The sequence below is a fragment of the Osmerus mordax genome, chromosome 5 (assembly GCF_038355195.1).
Source record: "Osmerus mordax isolate fOsmMor3 chromosome 5, fOsmMor3.pri, whole genome shotgun sequence".
NCBI classification, from domain to species: Eukaryota; Metazoa; Chordata; class Actinopteri; order Osmeriformes; family Osmeridae; genus Osmerus; species Osmerus mordax.
Genome location: NC_090054.1, coordinates 1,685,115 through 1,704,501, shown reverse-complemented (window position 1 = coordinate 1,704,501; position 19,387 = coordinate 1,685,115). Strand labels below are relative to the sequence as shown.

The window sequence follows — 19,387 nt, the reverse complement described above, 5'->3', positions numbered from 1 at the left end:
TGACTTACTCTTGACTTTGTGCTCAAAGTGATCTCGAGCTCCAGTGGTTTCCTCTGTGGGTGAATGAACCTGCTGGAAACTTTCGCAGATGTTGTAGCAGAATCACGTGAATAATTCCAGGATATGCTTTTTTTTCATTGGTTGTTGCGTTAAATCTTACCCAGATACAATAGTGCAGCACAAAAAAATTTAAGAAAACACTTTGAATCTGTAGACTACTGCTTAATAGTCTTAGTATTGCCATTTGATGACAATTGCTCATATACTGTAAGACTAAATAAGTATATTTATAATCTTGAACAAAGGTTAAATGTTATTTCACAAGTTTCAAAAAGTGCCCCCAATTTAGTTTAAATGCCCCTGGATTTCCCCTAAATGTTTTTACAATTTCTACCCTGTACTGACACCACGCAGGATGTCTTCCACAGCTGTGGAACTCTCCCCAGTTTTAGGCTCAGGTTGAAGACCCGCTCCACAATCCCGAACAGCTAGTCTGCACAGGACTTGAGGAGCCGAGAGCTCATGCCGTCCGGACCTGCTGCCTTTCTTGCGTTGATCTTCCTGAGACATTATTGCGTTTGGGATTTGCGTTTGCTGTGAAGGTGCTGTTATCAAGGGTGTGTTCGTGTTTCTTCAGAAGGCAGGGAAAGTAATTGCCCAGGTAGATGTTTTTGAACTTGGTGCTGCAGAAGCAGTAAACCAAGGGGTCCAGCAGACAGTTGATGAAGGAGAGGACCATGACGCCGTCAAACACTTGCACCGCTGTTTCCTCTGAGAGCTGTTTCCACGCCTGAACTCGGGCCACCAGCAGAACGATCCTGGCCGCGGTGCAGGGCAGGAAGCAGACAGAGAACAACACCATGACCAAGGAGACCAGGAACATGGCTCTCCTCAGCTTGGTCTTATCCCCCACCGTCTTCCTCTTCAGGCGGTTGACGATGCGCACCGTGCAGTACAGTAGGATTATGAAGGGGATCAAGATCTGCGTGAAGAACACCACCTCCCTCAGACTGTCCACCACGTCCTTCACCACCGTGTCTTCCCGCTTCTCCGTGGCGTTGTAGCTGTAGCTATAGCTCTTTTGGCTGTTGCAGCACTCGAAAGGCTTCAGCATGGCAGGGATGGTCAGAGTGAGCAGCAGGAGCCAGATCAGGATGGAGATCTGAGGAGACTTCTTCAGGGCTTTCAGGAGGTTCTTCCTCCCAGGATCTACAACGTTGAAGTAGCGGTCGATGGAGATGACGGTGAGGAAGGCGATGCTGGCTCCTCGGTTGAGGAAGAGCATGAAGAGCATGGCTTTGCAGACAACATCGTTCTCACTGTATCTCTCACTGTGGATAAAGTTGTAGGCCTTCACAGGCAGGCAGAACAACAGCAAGATGTCGGCCAGGACCAGGTTGAACAGAAACACATTGTTGGTGTTGGTTTTCCAGAACTTGAGCTTGACGATGAAGAGGTGGAGGATTGAGATGTTCAGTGGGATAGCCAGCAGGAAGATGATGATCATCACAGCTGCGTAGAAGTTATAGAGCGCCCGGCTAGTGGTCTCACAGTCCTCTGAAGCGTGGTATTCCTCTGTCGGTGCGATTAGCAGTTCAGCCTTCATGCCTGAGCTCGTAAAAGACAACCTTTCACGACAATGAAATCACTGCAGCTCCGAGCTGAACCTCAAAAGAGGTTTGGTTTGGAAACCAAGGAAAGAGACGGGGAGTCTCTAGCCACACCAGGTGAGACGAGCTCTTGTAACTCCCGAAGGGGAGATTTCTGCGTGTGCGTGTGAAGGCAAACTCCAAGGCTTATGTGTTTGCTTGGTGAATTTGAGACTTGAATCACAGCACTCCCTCCCTCCTTCCTCCTCCCCTTCAACACGTTGCACGCAGTCAGCTCTGTTCTGTGGTTTGTTTAGCCCCTCCCTGAGTCTGAGGAGGGGAGTTACAACAGGACTGGCATGACCGCTGAGAGGGACAGAGAGAGGGGGGCGGACGAAGGGGGCAGGAGAGAAAACATTATGGAAACGTTTCACCTCCTCACAAAATATAATTCCCTCAGGATTTGGGGTGGGGTGACCCCCTCCTCCATCCTGTGGTATCTCTCCAGGGAGTATCTCTCCGGAGAAAGAAAGATTTTATGCTGGAGAGTCGTTGCCATAAAAAGAAGGTTTGATTGATGAAACTCAAAGAGAGTTTAGTATGAGAGACTGCCAGACTGGCTGGGAATCCAGAAACTTCTGCATACAGCAGGAATGATAGCTATGTTAAGAAGTTGTATAAGACTGTCAACAGGGACAGAGTATATCCTGGGGAATATGCTAGATATTTACAAGCAGAGGCAACATGGTCTAAAGGGTTTTTGGGGTCAAATCTTTTCTAAAGTAAATAAAGCCACCAGTTGGAATGTTGTGTTTTAAAGTCAGATATTTCTTTGTAGTATAGCCTCCAAGCTAGAATAGAAGCAGAGGCATCAGTACAGTGCAGAGGCTCGTTCAGACTTGTCTCTTAACACTGACTCTCAAAGGAATGTCTCCAGTCAAGCAGAGGATATGCCATGTTTCAGCTTTCAACGACACTAGTCATAAACACCAATGAGGGTTATTAGGATATGTTACAGTCCATTGCTGCTCATAAAAGTCACCAGATAAATGTCCACATCAATTATTTAAATAATTTTCATCTTAACAATGGATTCCCATAATAAAATTAACTGACATAAAGAGAACGCACAGAGAATACATTTGGATTGTATCCAGCCGTTCCAGTGAGGGCAGTTCCATCAATTCAATTCAATATATTTATTTGTCGAAATTCTGTTTAGAGCATTCAAACACTGCATAGTTTGACATAAGTGCAATACAAAGTGCAATATCCCTCCAATAAACTTCCCATAAATAACACCTGTGTAAACCTTAGCACAATCAATACACGTAACAATAATAATATTCAGTATTAGCAGCATTGTGAAGGGCTTTTAACAACATGGACGACCTAACAGAAACATAACAAGGGCGGAACAGTCAATATATGTGGAGTATTTTGTTATTTGTGCAACAATGCAAAGTCCAGTTCATTGTTATTGTAATTGTAAACAGACAGCCAAGATAAAGTGGGGTCTCACACGGACTCATTTGAAAATACTTTTATGAGAAATTATACCTGGAACCCCCACCCACGGAAAACTCCAGCAAACACCCGCCGAACACAACCAAAAGTGTCTCAACCACAACAACCCCTCCCTTACACCACAGGATGTCAACAGTCCCAGAATCCTTTCTTCGAAAGATGCAGAGGTGATTTGGGACAACATCTTAGGCTGTTTGTTCTTTACTTGTTTTTTGACCCCAAACAATCTTTTTGGTTTGATTGTAGATGTTTAGGTTGTGGTGTGTGTAAGACAAGATGAGACAATCACAGTGAGACACACCAATTCTATCCCCCAGTCTTCGATCCCCCTGGTGCTCACACAGTAGACCTGCAGGTTAGACAAGGCACCTCCAAGGGATAATGATTAAGCTGGAGTGACTCACTGTATCTTCGATACATTCTAGGTCTTTCCAGTTGATCTGACTAAGACAACACTCTGTGTCCAAACAACGCTGCCCTACCTACCTTCTGGCACTGTTATGTTACTCGTTCATTTCCCAACACCTGCTCCACAGGTTCAAATGGATTCCAGAATGCGCTGTAAGCCCTCAATTCCCCGAAAGCACCGTCAATGTTTCAGGACAGGATCAGACAATAAACCCTGTCCCCAATCAAAGAGGACCGGGAGGAGGAGGAGCAGGGCGACCCTGTCAGCCCCCACTAGTTACAGCAGGCCAATCACAGAGCAGTATGACATCAGCTAGGGTACAGGGCTAAGTTAAGGCTACTTACATTTACTCAATACATAAAGGATTACCATGTCCCTCCGGACATGACTACTTAGTGTACTACATTTGTTTCTCGCCCTGAAAATGGTTGTGAGGCTGTGACCGCCTACTTTTTAATCCCACCTTGTTGTATTGTGTGGTGTTACCGTGTATCTCCTTATGTAGTGGGCCCACCCATTTAGTCATGTAATCCAGGTGAAAATGCTGCAGTGCCCTCTTTCTGTCTCTCTGTCTCTTTCTCGCTGTTTCTCTTTCTCCCCACCCAGGACCTGCAGGAAGCCAAGGGAATGGCGGGGGGGCGGTACTTCCTGCGTAATAGTGATGGGCATTCCGGCTCTTTTTCGTGAGCCGGCTCGTATGGCTCAGCTCACCAAAAAGAGCCGGCTCTTTTGGCTCCCGATCGGCTCTTTAAAAAATACATGTTTTAACTATGAATTTGACTATGATGGGTGTGAAAACAATTTGAATTAAATTATGAAATGAAATCATACTCGACCGTAACCACATATCTTAAAAAATGCATTGATTTGTCATGGCTCTCCTCCGAGTTTTGACTACTCTCTGACTGTGTGTGAGTTGGCTCGGCCCTCCCTCATGCAGCATTGACAGGAACAGAATGTGAGGATGATCGTGTGCGCCTTTAAGCCTACAAGTATTTTTTTGTTGTTCTTTGAATTAGTCAATTATTTTAAACACAATTAAAATTCATTATTTCATAATCATTTAGTTTTTATAGGCTGTATTAATCTATTAAAAATAGAGTCGGCTCTTCAGATATGCGAGCCAGCTCCCGACGTTCACCTTCAAGAGCCGGCTCTTAGAGCCGGATCGTTCGCGAACGACCCATCACTACTGCGTAAAGGGGAAGGAGTGTCCAGATTGGAGCGAAGCAAGCACAACGTCCAGAGGAGGGCCTCCCTGTCCCAGCTGCCCAGCAGGAAGTTTACCTCTGGTGGGTTGCAGCGGCGTTCCTCGGCCCCTTCCATGTTCAACCTCCCCATCACCCCCACGGCCAATTTACCTGCCTCGCCCCATCCCCCAGCCCAGAACCAGTCTCAAGAGAGGACAAACTGAAATGTAGCTCAAGAGACAAAACATAGGGTTAAACAGACAGATGTTGCTATAACAACAGCTAACAGGCATCGTAATAAACAGAAAGATAAACAAACAGCGGTAGATCACCAAGAAATTAGAGCTAGGGGGAGACAAAGTCACAAAGCACAGCCAATGAGAATGCTGGAACTCTTTTATTTACATTTATGCATTTAGCAGACGCTTTTATCCAAAGCGACTTCCAAGAGAGAGCTTTACAAAAGTGCATAGGTCACTGATCATAACAACGAGAAAGCCCCAAACATTGCGAGCAGCCAAAACATGAAGCATACATTGTGGAAAACCAAATAAGTGACAAATGGAAGAACCATAAGAGCATGCAGTTAAACAAGTTACAATTGAACAACATGAAACTCCCCACAAGAGTGCAAGAGTGTACCTGTAGAAAAAACAATCAACAGTAAAATATTTCACAGCGAGTACAATAATTTGAAACCGTTACAATGCCGGTGTAAGGCTGGAGGAGAGACTTGATGTAGTCGGGTGCAGTCCCGTTCACCGCTCGGAAGGTCAGTACCAGAGTCTTGAATCTGATACGGGCCGTGATGGGAAGCCAGTGGAGGAAGATGAGGAGCGGGGTAACATGGGAGCGTCTGGGTAGATTGAAGACCAGATGGGCCGCCGCGTTCTGAATCCTCTGGAGTGGGCGGGTTGCGCATGCTGGGAGACCGGCGAGCAGCGAGTTGCAGTAGTTCAACTTTGAGAGAACAAGTGCTTGGACTAGCAGCTGGGTGGAATGCTCAGATAGGTATCTCCTGATCTTCTGGATGTTGTAGAGGGTGAATCTACATGACCGGGAGACCGCAGCAATGTGGGCTGTGAGGGAGAGCTCGTCATCCATGGTCACCCCGAGGTTCCTGGCAGAGGATGAAGGGGTCACCGTCGCCGATCCCAGGGTGATTGAGAGATTGTTTTATGCTCCTCTGACAGAAATTCCAGGGGTCAGAGAAGGGTCAGAGAGGGGTCAGCGGGTCGCGGAGGTCAAGGCTGGCGCGGTCATCGCGCTTGACTTCTGTAGAACGAGAGGAAGAGGGGGGGTCGCAGGGTCAGACTCTGCCCACTGTGAGGTGAGAATCTGTCCATAAACAAGCTGACTGCAGCTGGTGCAGCATTGTAAAATCTCCCAGTCTCCTCCCAACATCTTAGTTCGCCCTAGGGTCAGGTCCTCGGAGGAAGGAGTCTGTTTTAAGACGGTCGACGACCGCATAGTGAGAGTTGTCGGATCTGGGGCCGCAGAGGGTCATCTGAGGAGCGGGTCTCGAACCAGCCACAGGGAGGTGCCTAGCCCAGCTCACCCTGAGCCCGAGGACCCCCGCCTGGACCTGTCGGAGGGGGACTACGCCAGCGACGCCCCCAGCAACGGCGGGGAGGGTCTGCTGACCAGCCAATCGCAGACTCAGAACCAGGGACCTGCCAGTCTCTTTTTCTCCTCCTCCTGCTCCGGCAACGATGGTGAGATTTTTCACCTTTTTTTACACAATCTGGAGATTCCAAATATCAATACATTAGAAGGGGAACAGACACAAGTGCCTGAAAGATTGAAAAACAAGAGAAAAATAAAGGATAAAAGATTCAAGATTCCAAAAGCTTTATTGTCTAATATGTTTCCATGTTAGAACATTTTCTTTTGATTGAAGGCAGAGTGTGTGTGCTGTATCAGTAGCATGAGTTTTGTATATGTATTGCATTGGGAATGAAGGATTTGTTGTATAATGACTTTTTAGCCAGAGGCACTCTGAACCTTCTTCCTGATGGTAATAGCTCTAAGCTTTGGTGGAGGGGGTGGGAGGCATCCTGGATTATGAAGTTGGATTTTCTTTCCACTGCTTGTGTACAAAGATCAGATGGCTGTTTTTGTGGAATGCCTATGATCTTAACGGCTTGCCTGGCTATCCTATCCAGCTTTCTCTTGCATTTGTTTGGTAGGAAGCTGTACCAAGAAGTGATGTTGAAAGCGATGACAGACTCTATCAGTGACTGGTATTCTCTGGATAGAATGACCTGTCTCACTTCAAATCTTTTAAGCCTTCTGAGGAGACACATGCGCTATTGGGCTTTTTGTAAATTGTGTCAACATGCAGGGTGAAGGTGTGATGGTGGTCAATCAAAGTACCAAGGTACTTGAAACTTTCAACCTGTTCCACTACTTGCCCTTCCAGTCTCAATGGTGTGGATAGTGGATGAGGAGTATCAAGCAGTCGGCTTGAAGGAAGCAAGAAAGGAAACAAATGACGCATCGTGTTTCTTTTCCACCCCCCTCAGAGCTTAGGGACGTCCTCTGGTCCGAGACGGCATCACAGGCCCCTGCATCTGGGACGGCATCACAGGCCCCTGCATCTGGGACGGCATCACAGGCCCCTGCATCTGGGACGGCATCACAGGCCCCTGCATCTGGGACGGCATCACAGGCCCCTGCATCTGGGACGGCATCACAGGCACCTGCATCTGGGACGGCATCACAGGCCCCTGCATCTGGGACGGCATCACAGGCCCCTGCATCTGGGACGGCATCACAGGCCCCTGCATCTGGGACGGCATCACAGGCCCCTGCATCTGGGACGGCATCACAGGCCCCTGCATCTGGGACGGCATCACAGGCACCTGCATCTGGGACGGCATCACAGGCCCCTGCATCTGGGACGGCATCACAGGCCACTGCATCTGGGACGGCATCACAGGCCCCTGCTTCTGGGACGGCATCACAGGCACCTGCATCTGGGACGGCATCACAGGCCCCTGCATCTGGGACGGCATCACAGGCCCCTGCATCTGGGACGGCATCACAGGCCCCTGCATCTGGGACGGCATCACAGGCCCCTGCATCTGGGACGGCATCACAGGCACCTGCATCTGGGACGGCATCACAGGCCCCTGCATCTGGGACGGCATCACAGGCCCCTGCATCTGGGACGGCATCACAGGCACCTGCATCTGGGACGGCATCACAGGCCCCTGCATCTGGGACGGCATCACAGGCACCTGCATCTGGGACGGCATCACAGGCACCTCACACGCTGTCAGCCTGGGGAACCACTCCTCTGAGAAACCTGTCTTCCTCAGAGCTAACAGGCAGGGGTGGGCCTTTGGGGGCCCTAGGCAGAGACTGGTTGAGGCCCCTAAACAATGTATTTCATATATCATATATCGTCTTCAGGAATAGCTCCAGCCGTAAGCTATTAACATTAGTACTAGCCGCAGCCGCTAAACTACTACAACTATTGCTAACATTGTTGGCAGAAGAAAAAAAAAGTGTTCACCTTTGGGAGGGTGGCAATAAAGCTTTGTTTTCCTCCTTCTTCCGTCTTTTTGCTGCAACGCTAACATATAATCGTGTCATAATTTCAATATTGTTTCAAAGTCTCCTATCTGTAATGGAAGTCAGGATATAATTTGTTTACATGTTTGGGAGAAACATAAATATGAAAAATAACATACTGTACTATATTTAATATTTTTGTAAATTTTATGAGAGGCGGTTAGAACCGAAACTCTACTCTACTTTAGCGAGTGGTACGTGCCAGTGGAGCGAGTGGTACGTGCCAGTGGAGCGAGTGGTACGTGCCAGTGGAGCGAGTGGTACGTGACAGTAGCTAGTGGTACGTGACAGTGGAGCGAGTGGTACGTGCCAGTGGAGCGAGTGGTACGTGCCAGTGGAGCGAGTGGTACGTGCCAGTGCCTCCACTGGCACGTGACAGTTACTGTTCTGTTGATAGTGGTACGCAAGTGTCTCGTGGCAGTTGCATTGGGTGTCTTCAGAGCCTGTTTAAGGAGAGCCTTGCCACTCCCTACTAAGCCCTGTTGTACCGAATTTTGTTGCAGTTCCACCAGAGTTCCACTGGGAGTGATCGCGGTCGAGTGCAAAATGAATGGGAGTCCATGGAGCTAAACGGCTAAATGTGTCTCTTTCACCTGATTGTCGTTGACAAATCTCAGATTTGATTGTAGTTTTTGCATGTTCAACATGGATTATAGGTCAACATTTGAATGAACGAGTACTTATGTCATTTCGATTTCTTACAGGGTGAGTCATTGTTGCCCATAACACGGTAGCATTCTGCTAATGAATGCTGATTGTTTAGTGAAGGACTGACTACGACCAGAGTACGGTGTTCATTTTAGGACATCCTCAGATCTCAGACTCAAGTGTCAGACTCAAACGAAAAGGTGTAATGTCTCAGACCAAAAGTCGTCAGACTCAGGGGAAACGGCTTCAGTCTGAGAAAAACCTCTGTCATTCTCAGACAAAACGCTCTCAAACCAAACGCCATCATTCTCAGACAAAACACTCTCAAACTAAACGGCGTCATTCTCAGTTACATTTACATTTAGTCATTTAGCAGACGCTCTTATCCAGAGCGACTTACAGTAAGTACAGGGACATTCTCTCCGAGGCAAGTAGGGTGAAGTGCCTTGCCCAAGGACACGTCATTTGGCACAGCCGGGAATCGAACCAACAACCTTCTGATTAATAGCCCGACTCCTTAACCGCTCAGCCATCTGACCCCTAGCAACGCCCTCAGCAGTTAAAACGCTCTCAAACTAAACGGCGTCATTATCAGACAAAAGTTTTGTCTAAGAATGACAGAGGTTTTTCTGAGACTGAAGCCGTTTCGCCTGAGTCTGACGACTTTTGGTCTGAGACTTGACGCCTTTTCGTTTGAGTCTGACACTTGAGTCTGAGATCTGAGGATGTCCTAAAATGAACACCGTACCAGAGATCCCGCTTGATGGCATCCGAAGTGGATCAGAATGTCAGAGCATTAGCAACATTACAGTGTTTCCGCTATGTTGATTTTTCCCAGGCGGCCCGGCACGGCTAAATTGCTGCCGCCACAGTATCAGAAATAGGGCTGTACAAAATTGTAGGCCGTCTATCAGCAGTGATTGTTAGAAAGCGTATCGGAGGATTGCACGGACACACGCTTCACAGCGCAGTTGAGACTGCGTGTGTGCGTCCTTGAGAACTGTAGAGCTAAGTCGTATAACTTATGTTGTCAGTTAATTTAAGGCTGTTATTGTATTAGTCTATAGTTCTTGCTAATTTAAATTAAGTTAACTGGTGATTTTCGTTGTTTGTAGGCTATTCTTCCCCTGCTAGCGGAATTGCACATGTCAATTCACGATTGCTGCCCTTGCTCACGTTTGTATTTTAGGTGCATTATTATGCTGAAGTAGTTTTAATTAATAAATAGTGGGTATATTGTTATTATTAGCTACAGAATGCTTAGCCTATCAAGATCAAATGAAGCAGAATGCCTACATGCTTCCGAGTGGCCCCTTAATCGATAGGCTAGGCTACTGACCATTTACAATAAGTTACGTCAATTATTAATTGGCAGCATTTATGCCATTTAGAACATACTTTATGACTGTAAGGTGTCATTAAGTAGCCTAACTTTATTGCTTTAGGGGAAATAAGACCAAAATATGTGCAATATTACATTAGCTATTAGACTATTACATTAACCTGCTCCGAAATATAGGCTTAGGGTTAGCACTTTGTTTTGGTGGGGGGGGGGGGTCGGACAGACCTGCCCCCACTGCATAAAAAAATCCTAGAGGAAACACTGCATTAGCAACAACATTAGCAGGCCAAAACTCTTTCTAGCATGTGTATTGACAGGGAGAGCCTAACCTGTCAGTTGTGTTGTTGATGCCCCGAGAGAAAAAAGGAAGTGACCAGAGCTTGCTGTAAAGCAGTATCTCTGGTCAGTATCTCTACACGATGTGTATGACGTCATTGACATTTTAAAAGGCTTTGTAGAACAAAAGGCGACTTTAAAAATATCTAAAACCCAGCAGTGTGTATTTTTTTTGCCTCCCCTTTCGAATTCAACATTCAAATTACAAGACAAAGAATGGTATCCTGAGAAAAGTGGATTTTGAGAGGTATAGCTCCATAGACCTCCATTCATTCTGCACTCGACCGTTAGCGCCCTCATATGGAACCAGAGTGGAACTGCAACCAGTTCAGAACCCGGAAGTTTCCCGAGAGTGGGAGTTCTCCCCATAGATATATATAAAGACTAGGGCTGTGTCTACTACCGCGCACTTGTGCACTTCGAGCATTGACTTTCAGTGCTTAGGGCGCTTACACTGACAGAACCAGAAGAATTCAGTGCACTGAAAGTACCCGGATGACGCACTGCAAACGGTCAAAAAATGCAGTGTACAACGATGGACACTACTCGCCCTAAACGGGCACCATATTGGCTACGTAGCGGCAGCTTTTCATTTCTAAAATAATGGCGGACGAAATGACTCGCGAGCAGATTCGCCTTACGCCTGGGACACACTGCCTGCGATCGGCTGCGATGCGCCTGGAAGCGCCTCCTTTTTTCTTTCGGCGCCCATGTTATCCAATGGGACCGACCACACTGGCTGCGAAGCGCTGCGATTGCCTGCGATCGCCTGCGATCTGCAGCGATCGTTTCGGCAGCTGGTCGATTTTTTTCGCAAGACGCTTGCGAAATCGGCTGCAGGATGATGAAATACACCATATTAGTTGATATATTTGAATAAAAAAACATGTTATTAAGATTTTACTCCATTAATTGTAGACTACGGAGAACATTTGTAAAGTTGTAGACTTTATAACTACACAATGTTGGTAACGAACGTCCTTTACATATGGTTACCCTGGTGAAAACAAATGAAAATAAACGGATTGATCCGTTGAGCTAGCATGCCCGTAGTTGTTTTGTTTGTTTGAGAGAAACGAGTTGTCACGTGTTGCACACAACATTGAGGACTGAGCTATTAGCCAGAAAGCTAAGTTATGCTAGCAAGATTCATAGACAAGAACATTGTGTACGGTTGACAAACCGTAAATATAATTTGACAATATGTTTGACAAGAAGACTAGCTAGCTAACAAGCCATGTCATTGTCCCCAAATCAATATCAAGGTTTTCACGAACAAGGTATCGGCCATATACTAGTACTAGGCTACAGTACGGCCGCAGCATGTGTAGCGGGTTGAATATCAAATGGATGTGAGAGGATCGCATCAAAGTTGACATATTCTCCAAACAGTAATTATAATTTGCCAGTATGTTTAACAACAAGACTAGCCAGCAATCTAGCCATGTCATTGTCCCCAAATCAAGATTTGTATGTGTTGGCCGCAGCATGTCTGAAGTAGAGCTAGGTTGACTAGCGAAGTGAATCGAATGGGATGTGAGATGAGCGGTTACGTGACACTGACTGACTGAAATTCAGAAAAGTAACATTTTCCAAATAGGTTCAAAGAAATATTGAAGTCACTCGTTGTAATTACATGTTTGCTTGGTAAAGTTTCTCAAAATTGTAAAGGGAGGTTTTGACTGCGTGACTGCGTCCCTGATGTTATTGTTACTTATTTCAGACACTTTGTAGAGGCTCATACCAGAGCCATAGAAAAAGAGAGTTGCGACACTTCCATAGACTCCCATTGTTATCGAGGAATGCGGAAGTAAAGCGTGTCACATGCGACCTGTAGTTCCAAACATCGCATTTTCCACCGTTCAACCCCATTCATTTTCAGTGTCTCCGAAGCAAGATAGCTGGTAAATTGATGAAAATCCTTCATTTTTTCATATTTTTACCAACACATATCAATTGTTATTAGTAGTATTTCATATAGCTAGCTTTAGATAAAGTTTATCGTAAGATTATAGCTTGTTTGATTCGAAACGCAGTTAGAGCTAGACTGTAGGTCTAGCTAATATCTAACATAAGCAACACTTTTACTGAAGCTAGCTAGAGAGCACGTGTATCATAACCAGAAGTCAGTTGGCTTATAGTCTGTCAAATTAGTTCTAATTATTGGTGTTCGTTAGCATACAAAGTAAGTGTTCTATATATAGCTCTTATTAGCCTAGTTAGTAGAGCTAGCAACAATGAATTGCAAATTAAGTGGTCCGAAGCAAGTTAGCTGGTAAATTCACGAAAATCCTGCATTTTTTCATATTTTGACCACCACATATCAATTGTTATTAGTAGTATTTTATATAGCCAGCTTTAGTTCAAGTTTATCGTAAGCTTGTTAGATTCTAAATGCAGTTGGAGCTAGACTGTAGGTCTACGTAAGCAACACTTTTACTCTAGCTAGCTGTACATGTATCATAGCCAGAAGATCACCGGATCACTACAAACACAAGGAGTGGAAGAACACAGGACACATTATACAATAAAATGTTTTATTGAATGCAGTTGGTTGCCTTGTTTATTCTGTTCTATTTACCAAACTCCTTTCTTGTCTTAAATTGAGCAGTTGCTGGTGATAATGGTTAGATTCAACTTGCATCAAGTACTACAAATATAAGTGTTAATGTGGGCTGATGAATAAAAAAACGTTTAACAAGACCCATTTACTTCAACCGTCTAAGGTTAAACGTTAAGTGGAACAATATAGTCCTCATTAGGCTACTGTTTGGTATGTACAGTATGGTACAGTACAGTATGGTAGCTAGCATAGCCATTTCTAGCTCTGCTTCACAATATTGCGTTATGTATAAGTTCATGTAATACATACATGTTAATAAAGTATCAGACATACATGATACAACACACCAGTAACCAATTGACATTATGTGTTAATATACCGAAAATGTCCGTGAATCGAGATGGTGCTGCTGTCTGTCCCGCCGAAAACCATTCAAACAGGTTGACAGCAGTGGGGTTGTTTAACTACAGAGCTACCAGAACCACGTGACAAAAAAGCTCTAGCTTTTTTCCTGTGTTTCACTGCCAGTGAGTGTTCACAATGTTGTATTTCACTCCATTCTACACCAAACACGTCAGGGAGGACTGCCTTTTGTAGATACGAGTCTGCTGAAGATAGCCAGAATATCGGATTTCTTTAACCGAGCCTGTTTCATTCATCATTTGCCTGAGAAAACGACTTCCATTGGCCAGCATCATTGAAAACCATTCAAACCGGTTGACAGCAGTGTTTTTTTTTGGAACTACAGCGAGCTACATGAACCACGTGATCACGTGTCGGCGAGATCAGAGCGTGTCGCAACTCTCTTTTTCTATGGCTCTGGCTCATACCAAGGAAAGATGTTCTTTGCTCATACAACGTAGCCCGCTCAATAATTTAGAACGGTGAACAGTTTTGCTGGAACTACTTGGCTGATTGGCTGCAGCCAATCAGAATCGAGTATTCACCCAGACCATGGCATTTTAGATTCGACTTAATGCAGCGCCGGCGTCGTCTGCAGCCCGGCTGCATGAAGTCAGTCCATGTCGAACGCGCCTAATAACTTAAAATGTGTCATTGGGGAACATTTAGTCATTGCATCGTTAATTCAGGAGATTCGTTCAAAAATGCTGATTCATCCATGAAACAAGTGAAGTATTTGAGTAGTTGAATTGTGGCCGACGTGTAATGAGGTGCCGACTACGCCACCTAGTTGTAAGTCTAGGAACTCAATTGGTTCGTTCTGAGAGGGAGGAACCCGTGTGTTTGACCAAAGGAACAGTCGACAACCATGTCATATAAACTATTGTACTTTAATAAGTAAAAGGTATTTCCAAGCTTTCGGAATGTCTAAAAGTGAGAATGGTAGCCTCGTCCGTAGGGCCTCGTCCGTAGGTCTCCCTCCGTAATCCGGATCACTGTCTTTCGGTCCACTGATTACCTCGGTTCCCGTCTCGTTCCCACAGCGTCACCCGTGTGTGCTGACTGAGAGCCACGTCCTTAGATCTCACTCCGTCCTTGATTTGTCCCGATCGGGTTCTCCGTGACTTCGTCGGTCGTCTATCTCCCCTTGACTTCCTCTTTTTATAGGCCAGGTAGCCCACCCCAACTGCGCTCCAATTGGTCCCTTCCCTTATTGTCAATTAGGCCCAATTGCACTCCAATTGATCCCTTCCCTTATTGTCAATCAGGCTTGGTGATTCCAAGGTACAGCTCCGCTGTCAAAAGAAAAGCAAAACAACCACACAGCAACCAAACAAAGCACACCACTGCAACCCAAATAATAACCCAGTTAACTAAATATACAAATACACCCTGTACCTCACTTTCAAGCCTGTGACAGAATCATGCATTCAAACCAAGTTTTTTTTAATAATTCAGATTAATTAAACATTTTAAATAGACTTCAGCAATTCACATAAATAATGTTATTTTGTTCAGTTGTTTGTTCAGAATCGCGATCTCTAAATACATATAGTAGCTTGTGTATGTATCATTTTGTTATATTTAAAGTCATGTATAGTTGGTAGGGTTCGAAAATGACCCAAGCCCAGGGGCCCCCACTGCCCTTAGTCTTCCATTTTTGTTAGTTAATTGCATTTTCTCCAATTGTCTGTTAATATGGCTTGGTTATTGCTCACCTGGTTTTATTCTTGAATCCTTGGGCCTATGCGGCCTCATGGGCATATGTTGTTATATGCACTTACAAAATAGAATATATTGACTCCTTCAGTATGTTGTTGTAATTTCTTTATTTGTTACCGTGATTACTGATATCCTCCGGCCCCTGACTTTGCCTCAGTTTCAAGAACCGGCCCCAGCTCCAAACTAATTGAAGAGCCCTGCCGTATACCATATAGCCTACTGAGAGAGAACCCCCAAGTCGATTTCTAAAATAAGCATCAAATGAATTCTCGCAGTTGAAAAGCACAGGGAGTTGTTGTATGTCAGCAACAATTTTACAAGGACAACGTAGATAAGGATCAATGCTGGGATATAGCCAATGCCATGTTTATGTACCATGTCAGCGTAAAGGAAAGCTCAGAGTAGCTGAAAGGCTTGGTGACCGGCGCGGAGAAATGCGCGTCTGGTGTGAACAGCTTTTGCTCAGTCGTAGCCGATCGTAGCTGATCGTGGCGCTGCGCGGCGCGTCCAGGCGCTTCGCAGCCAGTGTGTCCCAGGCGTTAGATTCGCGGGTGTCACAATCAGATTTGCGTCCGTCACTTCCCGCCAAGTGGTTAACTTAAGTGTTCCATTTGAGACAGCACTACTCAGCGACGGAGTGCACTACAGATGTAAGTGCACTGTATTGCAGTGTACTTAGTAAAGTTCGCGGTAGTAGACACAGCCTAGATGTCTTACGGCGGAGTCTAGAACGTCCGCACATGGCAGCCATCTTGCTACAGTCAACTCGCTCACCCATAACATTGTGTTGGTGCTACATGTACTTTTTAAATGACCATAACTTGCTCAATTTTCAACCGATTTTTAAACGGTTTGGTTTGTTATCAACGTCAGAGATGTCGTTATGCCACTGCATACTTATGAATAATTATGTTATTAAAAAAAAAATAGAATAGAAGTATTCCACCTGGGGGGAAGAGATGGTTGGTCTGAAGACAATGTGGATTCAACTGTATTGTTCTCGTGACCTGAGAATCAGAATCAGAATGGGTTTTATTCGCCATGAAAGTTTGCACAGACAAGGAATTTGCTTTGGCACGAAGGTGCAAACATTAAACATATAAGAATCTAAAATTTAAATATGAGGACTATCTATACTAAGGGTACATAACTAGCATTACTAAGTTGAACTAGAGAGGGTACAATTTCTGGGGAAATTGTAGGGTGTGCTTGCTTGCGTCGGTTGCACAGGGGTCCGTTTTTGAATGACATTTTTAAAACTGATATTTCTGTATATTTTATATAAAAATGCATACTTATTATTTATAAAGATTACATAGATCATTTACAACTGAAAATACGAGTGAAGTGTAGAATGAAATAGATCTTCTCATTTCCCCTGCAAAAGGCATCCTCATCGTTGATTCAAAACGAATTAATTTGGCAGACCGGTGTAAAAATTGACCTAATCTCTATGACGTAAACGTCATTTTAAGTTTTTCCCTTCTCGTGATATTTTCATGCATTTAGCCTACTCATTGCATTCATTCATGAATAAAGAACCCCCTTTGAAGATTATTCTACGACGTTACCGGCAATAGAAGATTGAATCGCGATTCAAACAGTACCATCTTCTAACTGAAAATATGCCCCCAAAAACGTAAATAAGCTTGACATTTATTTAGTGGAAAATCGCTTTCATAAAAAGCTCACTGGTAGCGATAATTAAGTAACAACGTAACAACGCAAAGTGCGCTATCCCTGTGTGGAGAAGCTGCCTCGGTAAATTGTACTACTACGGTACAGTAGTAGACTACTGCTGTGTTCGTCTTGGTAGCGATTGCGTTGGTTGAATTGGATTTAACGTTCCGTTGTACGGTTTAAGCTGAAATTAATTATTTTCATGAACAGCTTGACAACGTTTAGGCTGTGGCAATGAAGTTCAGGTTAGTAGTTAGATAGACTTTTGATTTAAGTAAGGGGAGTGCCGAACATGTTCTGTCGCCGTTTGACTTCCTAAACAGCTGTGTAGTGTAGATGTTTTTTTAGTGTGTCTCGCGTAAACTACAGCGTTGCAGTGAGCTACACTGGTTTGAAACCACAGGTAATGGTAATTTCACCAACAAATCGTTTTCTAATGTCAGAATAAATCCTACAACGAAAATGTATATGTGAGGAATGTTTATTTTAACGATTGAAAACAAATAACGCTACATCATAGACCACTGTAGTATGTGTTGCCCGGGCAACACAGGCTAATGTCATGATGCTAATACTTCAGTGAAATAGTAGACTACTGTTTCCGAAAGTAGATGTACTTCCTTAATAATATCAGCTTATATTGTACATTACACATCACAATTGTGTGTCATATCACAAAGTAAAATGAGTAAATAGTTATCACCCTGGCCTCTTTTCTTGTGGCGTTTCTGCAGCTGCCTTGCAGTAAAGCTATAGTTAGCCTAGCTATCCCCCAAGTTAACAGATGCGAAACGAATGTTCTGCCAAAGGTAGTCACGCGTGTTTTCGTGACGTTAGTGACGCAGTGACGTTAGTAACGTCAGTGACTGTGGCTAGCAAATTAGCCACCGTTAGCTTCACTTTTCGCCACAAAAACTTAACTTAAGCCTAAACCATGCAACGGAACGTAAATTCCAATAGAAGCAACTCAATCGCTACCAAGACGAAACTTTTGACACCTACGTTGTCTATGTAGGCCAAATATTGACTGAGTTTTAGGGGGGCAAAAAGAAATAAAAATAATAATAATATATATGTGAGAGAACAAAGGTTGTGCCCTTGCCGAAGGCAAAGCACACCCAATTAGATTTAGATAAACTATATAATAAAATATAAAATAAAATATAAGTTGCAGTAATTTACAATATAAAAATACAAATATTACAAAAAATACAAATGGTACAGGATTGTATTGTCCAGTGCAAAAAGCAGTGTGTTTTAAGGGCATTAAGTCATGAAGTCAGTGTGAACCCTTGGCCTTGTTGAAGAGGCCAACAGCGGAAGGGAAGAAGCTGTTTTTGTGGCGTGAGGTTTTGGTCCTGATGGACTGCAGCCTTCTGCCGGAGGGGAGTGACTGAAACAGGGAGTGACCAGGGTGGGAGGAGTCGGCCACAATCTTCCTCGCTCGCCTCAGAGTCCTCGAGGTGTGCAGGTCCTCGAGGGCAGGCAGATTGCAGCCAATCACCTTCGCAGCAGTGCGAATGATACGCTGCAGCCTGCTCTTGTCCTTGGCAGTGGCAGCAGCATACCAGATAGTGATGGAGGACGTGAGGGTGGACTCAATGATGGCTGTGTAGAAGTGCACTATCATGGTCTTTGGCCTCTGTTGTGCTTTCTTGGTGAGGGAGCTGATGTTCAGTTCCCACTTGAGGTCCTGGGAGAGGATAGTGCCCGGGAAGCAGAAGGACTCCACAGTGTTGACTGGGGAGTCACACAGGGTGATGGGGGTGAGTGGGGCTGTATTCTTCCTGAAGTCCACAACCATCTCCACTGTCTTAAGAGCATTGTGGCTCTAGGTTGGTCTGGCTGTACCAGGTCACCAGGTTGGCCGCTTCCCACCTATAATCAGACTCGTCTCCACCAGAGATGAGCCCAACGAAGGTGGTGTCGTCCGCAAACTTCAGGAGTTTGACGGACGGATGACTAGAGGTGCAACTGTTGGTGTACAAGGAGAAGAGCAGAGGAGAAAGGACGCAGCTCTGGGGTGATCCGGTGCTGATGGACCGGAGTCAGAGACTTGTGTTCCCAGTTTAACGCACTGATTCCTGTCAGACAGGAAGTCTGTGATCCACTTGCAGGTGGAATCAGGCACGTTCAGCTGGGAGAGCTTGTCCTGAAGCAGAGCGGGGATGATGGTATTGAAGGCAGAGCTGAAGTCCACAAACAGGATCCTGGCATAGGATGCTGTGGAGTCCAGGTGCTGTAAGGTGAAGTTGAGGGCCATGTTACAGTTTTTCACAATTGTTAACACACAAAAAGCAAAAATTTTGCACAATTTTCACAACCTTAACTTCATGTACCAATCGCTCGACCAAATTTGGCACTACTTCACACTCCCTTATCTGCATTAGACTCTGACTT

The 19,387-nt window shown here is 45.0% G+C and overlaps 1 protein-coding gene across 1 annotated transcript; it reads right to left on the bottom strand.

Annotated features, from left to right (window-relative positions):
- Positions 1-374: 374 nt before the first annotated feature.
- LOC136943491 (12-(S)-hydroxy-5,8,10,14-eicosatetraenoic acid receptor-like) lies at positions 375-1,678 on the bottom strand. The gene has a single exon (XM_067236833.1). The coding sequence runs from the start codon at positions 1,604-1,606 to the stop codon at positions 521-523; it is 1,086 nt and encodes a 361-aa protein (XP_067092934.1). The 5' UTR covers positions 1,607-1,678; the 3' UTR covers positions 375-520.
- Between the last annotated feature and the right edge of the window lie 17,709 nt (positions 1,679-19,387).

Bases quoted from the DNA above. Each gene is read 5' to 3' on its own strand.
- LOC136943491 (XM_067236833.1), bottom strand. From the start codon at position 1,606: ATGAAGGCTGAACTGCTAATCGCACCGACAGAGGAATACCACGCTTCA.